This window comes from Rhineura floridana, chromosome 20 (genome assembly GCF_030035675.1).
Source record: "Rhineura floridana isolate rRhiFlo1 chromosome 20, rRhiFlo1.hap2, whole genome shotgun sequence".
Lineage (NCBI taxonomy): Eukaryota > Metazoa > Chordata > Lepidosauria > Squamata > Rhineuridae > Rhineura > Rhineura floridana.
The window spans coordinates 6,917,477-6,927,533 of record NC_084499.1 but is presented as its reverse complement, the minus strand read 5'-3'; the positions used below and the strand labels follow the sequence as shown (position 1 = coordinate 6,927,533).

At 49.4% G+C, this 10,057-nt stretch overlaps 1 protein-coding gene across 1 annotated transcript in view; it reads left to right on the top strand.

Moving 5' to 3' along the window:
* Positions 1-924: 924 nt before the first annotated feature.
* Positions 925-10,057, top strand: part of AK1 (adenylate kinase 1) — a 72,522-nt gene continuing 63,389 nt past the window's right edge. Inside the window, exon 1 of the mRNA XM_061604002.1 lies at positions 925-1,210. Within this exon, the coding sequence (XP_061459986.1) occupies positions 1,148-1,210 (63 nt within the window). The 5' untranslated portion in view covers positions 925-1,147. The remainder of the gene's footprint in view (positions 1,211-10,057) is intronic.

The window sequence follows — 10,057 nt, the reverse complement described above, 5'->3', positions numbered from 1 at the left end:
AACACCACTGGGGGGTTCTACAGGCCAGCCACCTCTGCTCTAGTGCTAATGCAACCTCAAGCTGAACTCAGAGGGACTGACTTCTGAGTAGGCATGCCTGGGAGCAGTGGTGGCTGATGCTCTTTAGGACTGGTGGGGCGGAAGGCAGAGAGACCAACACTAGGGGAGCCAGAGCCAATGGCAGGCAGAGCCACACCCTGATTGGCTGTAAGTAAGACAGCAGGGAGGCGGGGAGTGGGCACTGACTGAGGGCAGACTGAGGTTGGGGGGGCACTTCTACATTCGCCCTAATGGACCAGCTTCCACTGCCTAGGTGGGCAATGTAAAACCCCGTGAAACTTCACACCCAGATCTGGGATCACAGGAAGCTGTGTCGAGTCAGACCATTGGCCCATCTAACTTAGTATTGTTGACACTGACTGGCAGCGGATCTGCAGGGTTTCTGACTAGGAGTCCTTGCCAGCCCTACCTGGAGATGCCGGAGACTGAACGTGGGACCTCCTGCATGCCGAGCAGATGCCTCGCCACTGAGCTACAGCAACGCTTCCCCTAGCAATCAAGCAAGGTCCCAGACCTCCTGGGTTCTGCATAAAGTGTGGTTTAAACAAGAGCCCTGTCAGCGGCCTTATACCTGGTCAGATCATTAGCCCATCTAGCTCAACACTGTCTACACTGACCGGCAGCGGTATCAGCCAGAGAGCATGGCCAGCCCCTCTTGGAGATGCCGGCGGGGTGGAACCCGCGGCCCTCTGCACGCAAAGTAGATGCTCCCCCGAGAGGGGCGACCTTCTTTGAATGAGGGGCATCACATTCACATGCCTGGCATCACGTGGCGTGCATGCAGCTGCCCATCTCGGAAACGAAACCTCTCGGCTGTGCGAAGCGCCTGTTCCCGGCACCCGCTTTGGCTCCCCCCGACCCTCCTCCTCGGGGTCCCTCCGGCAGCAGCAGCGGCAGGTCCGGCGCCGCCTGCTCGACGGAGCGCCCCGGCCCTCGCCCTGCGCCGTGCAGCCCCTTCCTCGAACTCCCCTCCCCGGGCGGAGGAGCGGCCGCCCATCACCGCCGCAGCAACAGGAGGAGGAGGAGGAGGGAGAAGGAGAGAGAGACGCTGGCCGGCCGGCCGGACGGGGCGATTGCTGCCGCCGCCATGAGCGGCACAGCCGACGCCCGGGACTACGTCTCCCGCCGGGCGATCCCACAGCTCTTTGAGGTGAGCGATCGGGGGTGTCTTGCTTCTCCCTTGCTGGGCTTCTTTCGGGGCGACGTCTTGGGGACGGTGGGGGCGGTTAATAGGAAGCTGTTTGCGACGCGCGCGGTCGTGGCTGAAGAAGAGCTTGCACCCCTTCCTCCTCCTCTGAGCAGGTACAAAGCGCCCCTTTGCCTCGTCGTTGGAGAGTGGGCGAGCAGGGAGGCGGCTGAGCCCTGCTGGTCGCGGAATTGGGCGCCCAAGGCTTGGTCCCTGAGAGTGCCTACAGTGTGGCAACGAAAGGGGAGGATGTCTCTGTGGTCGTACAGAGGACCGTGTTCAGGAGACTTGGGTTCCAGCCAAACAACAAATCTGCCCTGGTGAAGTAAAAATTGGCAAGGGAAAGCATGCCCTCTAAGCATGTGCAGAGCGACTCTGCCTCACCTGACTCCTCAGCCCTGTTTTGCAGTGGATTGAGAAGTGGCAGGCCAGGGTTCATTCGGATCCTTGTACAGCCATGCAGCTCCCAGCGTGACCTGGGGCCAGTCACAATCTCTCAGCCTAACCTACCTCACAGGGTTGTTGTGAGGATAAAATGGGGGGAAGGAGAACCATGTACACCACGCTGAGTGCCTTGAAGGAAAGGTAGGATACAAATGTGATACATAACTTGACCCAAGAGGTGTGTGTGATCATACTGTAATGAAGAGTGAGGGTGACTCTGAGCATGTGCCATGTGTTAATGCTTAGCAACACTCCACCCTGCATTTGAGATTACAGGGCATGGCTACTGGGTCAAAATAATTGTGTCCTCCCCCCCCCCCCGCTGCTGCTGCTGCGTGCTGCGTGCTGCGTGCTGCGTGCTGCGTGCAGGGAGCAGAATCCGGCAGCCTGATTCCCTTGAGGCTGCCCTGAGCACCGACAACCTAGCAACCAAGCTAGCATTGAATTGTATTGATTGCTAAATGAATTGGCTCAATTATTACCCTCTTGAAAGGCAGCCGGTGTGAGATCTAGCCGTTATTGTGAGACCAGGGAGGTGCTGTCAAATAAGTGATGCACAACAAATCAAGGCCTGGAGGAAGTATGTTGTGATCAACTTTCTCCCTTCCGCCGGCTGGCCCATTTCGTCTTGGGGGTAGCACTCGATCACTGAAGATCTGAGCAGAGCAAGGAATTAAAGAGGAAAGTTGAGGCTCTACTCCAAAACATAAGTTCCACAGAGGTCAATGGGTAAACAGGCACAGGCTTGGCTTTCCTATGTTCTTGAGGGTTGACTTGCACAGGTGTGGGAGGCCACTCTCGCTATTGTTACCCTCCCCCAGGATAATTTCTCCCATTGCACTTAATAGGGAAGGCCATTCGCTGGGCACATCTGCTTTGCACGCAGACGGTCTTGGGTGCAATCCCCGGGATCTCCAGGCAGGGCTGTGAAAAACCCTTGTCTGCAGCCTTGGAGAGCTGCTGCCGGTCAGTGTAGACCAGGTGTGGAGAACCTGGGCCCTCCAGATGATGCTGAACTACAAGTCCCATCATCCCTGGCCATTGGCTGTGCTTGCTGGGGCTGATGGGAGTTGTAGTTCGGCAACATCTGGAGGGCCAAAGTTCCCTCCCCCAGTATAGACCATCCTGAGCAAGATGGGCCAATATTCTGGTGCAGTTTCAAGCAGCGTCTTGTATTCCTATTTATTTATTTACAGGATTTATCACCCGCCTTGTGGCCAGAAAGGCTTTCCGAGTGGCTTACGAAAATCGGTTCTAAGATGCTGCCTGCCCACTACCTAAAAAGACATGACACGTATTGCTGTAGCTCAGTGACCCAGGGCACTTGCTTGGGATGGAGAAGGCCCTGGGTGCGATCCCTGGCATCTCCAGGTACAGCTGGAAAAGTTCCCCTGGCTGAAACCCTGGAGAGATGCTGCCCGTCAGAGTAGCAGAGGAGACAATACTGGGCTACGGTAGATGGTCTGGGGGTCTGACTTGGCATAAGACAGCTTCCTATTTAATTCAACCCTTCATGCAGAACCAAGAGGACTAGAATCTTACTTTAGTTTTAGGTGAAGGGCAATAGCTCTGTGGTAGAGAGCATTCTTTCTGTGCCGAAGGAAAGGCCCTAAGTTCAGATCTCAGGATAAGGCTGGGAATATCCCTTGTCTGAAGCCTTAGAGCTTGAAGATGGACCCTTTGGTCTGACTCTGTTGAAGGCAGATTCCCACATTCAACTCGGGCTGACACCGGATGTGTCTGCGAATGGGTTGTATCCAAAGTAGGGATGGGGGCAAAATTCGATTCTGTTTGCATTTAAAGGGAAATGTGTCAGATTTGCACTTTCTGAAACAATATGGGAACCGAAACACAGCCATGCGTCAATGGCCCGTAGGGGTGTGTGTGTGGGGGGGGGAAGATAAAGATCCAGCCCTCTGGTCAGATCCAGTTTCCCACCCCTGGCCTTGTAAGTGGGAGCGTGATGCTGTGGGGCTGTGTTTCAGTAGCAGAGCACACGCTGTGCGTGCAGAAGAAGGTCCCTGATAACAATGGGGGAGACAGTCAGTTCATTTCATGCTTAAAGCTGAATCTTCCAAATCTGCACTTTCCAGAACACCATGGGAACCAGACTCAGCCACCCTTCCAAATTCACATTTATCCAGATTTTGCAATGCAGCTCTCCAACCATCCAACGTTTACAAAAATGCTTTTGTTAGGCGAAAGTGTGCATGAAAATAAATACATTAGTGAAAATGAAATATAAAATGCATTATACTTAGGGGCAATTGCTTGCAAAAGCGAGTCAAAACTGCATACAAAAACGTTTGTTGGGCAAAGTTCTGACTAAAATGCTGAAGAATTTTCATGAGGAATTTTTTTTTTAAAAAAGTTTGCAAATTACTGCAGCAATGTGGAGAATTTCAGGTGTGAAAAATGAGAGACTGAGAGAAGCAAAGCGGACAGAACTTCCCTGCTCCCAGGTGTGATGTGTGGCATCTCCAGTTTAAAAAGGGTCAGGGAGCAGCTGATGGGAAACAGCCTTCTCTGTTTGAGATCCTGGGGAGCTGCTGCCACTCAGAGTAGACAGTACTGGGCTAGATGGGCCAATCTCCTGACCGGGCATGAGGCAGCTTCCATTTGTGTGGTATGTTTTCCTTCCCTGGCAAACGGCAGCATATTGGTAGGAAAGCACCCAACACCTACATTGCAGTGGTGGCGGGTGGCTCCAGGACAGTGGGGCAGTGGAATCCGCTCCGGGTTTTAGTCCGAACTTTCAAGGAGCTGGCCAAGGCACTTTGCTTTGCACCTTGGACAGCTCCTTGACCGTTCAGACTAAAACCCGGGGCAGATTCCACTGCCCCACTGACATGGAGCTACCAACCATCGCCGCTGTGTGTGTGTAGACTGCCTCCTTACGTACAGCCAGTCCAGGGGGTGGCCCATCAGCTTCCTACTCTTCAGCCTCAGTGTGGCCCCTCGTAGAACTCGGCAGGGAGGAGGAGATTGGGGCAAAACGAGCATGAGTTGGCTCTGGCTCCACCTCCTGTTGGGGTTCCCTGCCTTCTGGCCTACCAGCCAATGGGCACCAGCCACCATTGTTCACAGATGTGGCTGGGGAAGGGGTTTGGCATGGGGAAGCTCCCAAGGGCCAGGCAGAATGGCTTGGAGGGCCTCATCCGGCCCCCGAGCCTGAGGTTCTCCACCCAAGGTATAGTGGATGGTCTGAGCGTTCCTCCCTGCCCCCTCCGTTGCTTTGTAGGGTTCTCTAACTGCTATTCAAGGTGTGTTTGCACCATGGTAGCATCCCAACATGGAAACGGTCTCCATGACTAAGCCTTGAGATTCTGTTTTCCCTGGCACACCTCTCCGTAGAGCACATAAAGTGAGGGACTGGGTCATTTTGCCACTTGTCCTAATTTTCTCCTAAACCTTTCTCTAAGGCAGTGGTGAGGAACCCTTTTTTCTGTAGCGGGGCACATTCCTCCAGGGCTACTTGTGTGTCACAGAAACTGACCTCTGCATAGTGGATGGATGGGCAGATCTGTTTTTGCTCCAGGTTAATTTTGCACGTGTTTATTCATAAGTCCTTTCTGTCTTGTTTCCACATTAATCTGCAACCTTTAAAAATAAAATAAAATAAACTTAAATAAATTCATATTTAAATATGGATTGAAACATGTACTTCAATATCATTTTATCACAAATTTCAAGTTTATTTCAAGTTTAATTTATTTAGTCTACAAGATGATCAACATCAGATACAGTCTAGGTCAGAGGTTCCCAAACGGTGGTCTGTGGACCACCAGTGGTCTGTGATTTTCATTCACATGGTCCACGGTGTGTCTATGAAGAACATGTACAATTTGAATTGACATACAATAAAATACAGTATAAGGGATAGAAGAAGCAATACCAATACAATTAAAGATATCTAGCCTGGCACATTACAATTGCTGCAACAGGGAGAAAAATCATTACATGGTCTGCCAAGACCCTCAGCAATTTTCAAGGGGACCGGGGGGGGGGGAGGAGTCCCTGGTAGAGGCTTATCAAAACAACCTTAGCAGAGCAAAAGAACACAATACACACACACGCCCAGATTGTGGCTTTTAAAACAACACTATAGTATTTTATTCCAGGGAATGCATTTCTGTATGTATTTTATCCTAAAATCTGCATTTATTTCTTTATTTTTATGCATTTCCATTCCATTCCTTATAGGGTTCTAGTGTTTGTATAGATTTCTATAACTGCTGTATAGAACACTACGGGGGGGAATTCTGTAGCCAAGTATTTTATAACTGGGCTCCAACATGGTTTGATTCTCATCCTTTGAAAAATGTTGTGCTTGATATGTTTTCATATCTTTGTTTTGTTAATCACCATAATAAATATATGATTTTAGTAATTAACTGCATCCTTCTGGGATCCAGAGCAAACTTGTCTGAAGCGCTGTTTGATATTTTAAAAATGATCTCTCTCTCTCTCTCTCTCTCTCTCTCTCTCTCTCTCTCTCTCTCTCTCTCACACACACACACACACACACACACACACACACACACACACACACACACACACACACACACACACACACAGTCAATATGAATGTTTGTTTATTTATTTATTTATTTATTGAATTTCTATACCGCCCGACTAGCATAGCTCTCTGGGCAGTGTACAACAGAGGAATATAAATATACACAGTAAAATCCAATAATTCAGTGCAAGGAACATGTATGTAGGCATCCACAAATCTAAGATCAGTTAAACATATTTAAAAGACTAAAATAGACTAAAATGCCTGAGAAAAGAGGAAGGTTTTAACTTGGTGCCGAAAAGATAGCAATGTCGGCGCCAAGCACACCTCGTCGGGAAGACTATTCCACAGTTCGGGGGCCACCACTGAGAAGGCCCTAATAATAATAATAATAATAATAAATTTAATTTCTTCGTCGCCTATCTGGCCGATGGCCACTCTAGGCGACTTACAAAATTGTTAAAATACATTTGATAAAATACAGTAATACAATATAAAAACAACACATCCTAGTTCTTGTTATCATCCTCCGAGCTTCCCTGTGAGTCGGAACTCGGAGGAGGGCCTTCGATGTGGAACGTAGTGTATGGGCAGGTTCATATCGAGAGAGGCGTTCCAGCAGGTATTGTGGTCCTGCGCCGTATAAGGCTTTATAGGTTAAAACCAGCACTTTAAATCTGGCCCGGAAACATATTGGTAGCCAGTGCAGGCAGGCCAGAACAGGTGTTATATGTTCAGACCGCCTGGTCCTCGTTATCAGTCTGGCCGCCGCATTCTGCACAAGCTGCAGCTTCCGAACCGTCTTTAAAGGCAGCCCTACATAGAGCGCATTGCAGTAATCCAATCGAGAGGTTACCAGAGCATGGACAACTGAGGTGAGGTCCTCCCTGTCCAGATAGGGACGTAGCTGGGCCACCAACTGGAGTTGGTAGAACGCATTCCGTGCCACCGAGGCTACTTGAGCCTCGAGTGACAGGGAAGGATCTAAAAATACTCCCAAACTATGAACCCGCTCTTTCAGGGGGAGTGTAACCCCGTCCAGAACAGGGTGGACATCCACCATCTGATCAGAGAAACCTCCCACCAACAGCATCTCAGTCTTGTCTGGATTTATACCCCGCCCTTCCTTCCAGCAGGAGCCCAGGGCAGCAAAGGATGGGGATGTTTTCACAAGGTGAGACTCGCTTACATTTAAAACACATGGCTCCCCCCAACAAAGAATCCTGAGGCCCAAGTGGGTGCAGCAGTGGATGTGACTCTGTACCACACATACATGCATGCATGCATGCACCGCACGCACGCACGCACGCACACACACTCCCAGGAGGAAAGCAAGAGGCATGATCACAGAACAAATGGTCAAAGGCAAATTCCAGCCAGGCAAAAGCATCCGAGGAGGGTGCTAATAAAAGGTGTGGCCTAGGGAGAGTTCTGAGGGCCAAACAGAGCACTCCAGAGGGCCACATTTGGCCCCTGGGGTTCCTTAGTTCCTTACTATCCGAACAGGCTGACAGTTTTCTACAGCAAGCTAGTTGCTTCTAGCCATGTGAAGGGCCTTGGGTAACACTCGCCCAGCCCTGCTGTCTTTCCCCAGGTTGTCTCATCTCATCCCAGTTCCTATTGAGCCAAGATCTGATAGCGTCAAATTTGCAAACAATTGGCAACCTGATACCGACAGTTTCACACTGGGGCTTCCTTTTGAAACTTTGCCAGCTTTCAAATCTGTTACAAAATATGCAGGGAGAATAAAACAATCTCTCTCCCTCTCTCTCTCCCTCTCCCGCTCCCAAGAAAAACCACACACCCAGCTTCTGAGTGTCGCAGTTGGTAATGTCTGATTTGTGTCAGCTACATAGAGATAAACTGGACCAGATCCTCTAAATAGCAGAAGGATGTTGATCAGCTGGCCCAGGACAACAGAATGTGTCACGTTGCAAGATTACATTTGGCTGAAGAAGAGAGGGCCTTTGAGCATATACAGAGCGTCTTTTCTTTGATGGGTTTTGTAGGGTAGGGGGTTGGGAGGTACAATTTTGAAGGTGTTTTGCCTCCACAGTGCCTCTCCTTTTTTTACAAATGACTTTCTTTCTTTCCGCCCAGGAAAGCTGTCCCTGGAAACAAAACCATATGTGAAATAAATAAATAAACAAGTACATAGCACATAATTTCCTGGCACTCCAACCTGCTGCTAGTTGAACTGTTTCTCTTGGAAAGAGCCCAAGAATTGTAGCCTAGGGCTGGCAATCAATATTTATGGTCCTGAATGGTGGATTCAGTTTTCCCAGCTGATGATTTTCCTGTTGGAACCAACATGTGTTGTTTTGAAGGGGGGAGTTGTCCAGAGGGGGTGAGGAAGAAGGTTAGTTTTGGCACAAAAGTGGTTGTAGTTTGATTTAGCCACGATGGCTGGAATAGAGATGGAAGGGTCTATCAATTTCATTTTCTCAGTTCTGCATTTTTCCAGTCTTATAATTTCTGCAGCAATTTGCTAACTTTTTTAAAAACAAAAAATCCTCATGAAATTTTTTCAGCATTTTTGTGCAAATTTCTAAAAATCATACTTTTGTATGCATTTGACTAATGCGCACATTTTTTGCAAGCAACTTCTCCTAATAGAATGCATTTTTGAATGTTATTTTCACTAATATATTCATTTTGAAGAACATTTTCCCAACAACGGTTGGAGGGCTGCATCACAAAATTTGGGTAAGCGTGGAGTTTGAAGGATGGCTGCGCTTTCAGTTCTCATATCATTTTGGAAAATGTGAGTTTGATGAACTCATCTTTAAAAGCTAACTGAATCAGCTTCCTCCCTCAGCCCTCGCTGAGAATCACAAGTGGAGAGAGTGCAGTTCCACTGAGGTTCCCAGAAGAGGCATCTGGTCGGCCACTGTGAGAACAGGATGCTGTTCTAGTTGGGTCTATGGCCCATCTGGGGTTTTCTTATGCTGTTGTCTTCTCCAGGTGTTGCTGGACTACATCCCCCATCACCCACGACCGTTGGCCAGGCGGGCTGGGCTGATGGGTGTTGGAGTCCAGCAGCATAAAGGGCTGCAGGTTCCTGCAACCTGTCTTAGAGGAATGACAAGATAAGAAGGTAAATAAATCGCCTTCTTTGTAGCTTAAACCTCCCAGGCCATTACTTCTCCCAGCCTTCTGCCCTTGCTCTCTTTTGTGTGGCTTTAAAGAAAGGGGGCATGTTGCAGATGATGGAGAGATGGTGTGGTACAACTAATCTTTCACTGATGCCTTTCATCTCTCCTGTCTCCTTGGCTGCCTGGTCCAGAGGCTGTGTTGATGGGGGAAAGGGGGGCACGATGACTACACGTTTCCTCAAGCAGACTGTTCAAGGAAAACACTTGCTGTTCGCCTCTCACATCAGCAAACCAATGAGCCAGGAAGGAGCTGCCCTCCTCTAGAATCATCAGCGTTAATGACACTGCTAAGCTTGGTATCCACCAAAGCAGCTCAGATTATCAGGCGTTTCTTTTGGGCTAGGTATTTGCCAGTTATGTCCTGTTAGAAACATGGAAAGCCGCTCATCCTCCGTCAGGCCAATGGTCCATCGTGTCTGGCAAAGGCTGTCCAGGGTCAGGCAGGGAGTCTGCCCCAGCTCTGTCTGGAGATGCTGCCAGGGACTGAACCTGGGACCTTGTGCATTAATAGCAGATGGTCAGCCATTGAGTGACGCCCCTTCCCCAAGTAAGTCTGGGATTTACCACTTTTCAGCTGACCAGTGGGGTTGAATGACTGCTTAATGGCCATTGCCCTGGGATGCTCAGAAGAAGAGGTGGTAGGTAATCTTCGGGCATTTGCACATGTATACAAAGCTGCTTCTAGCCCACTGT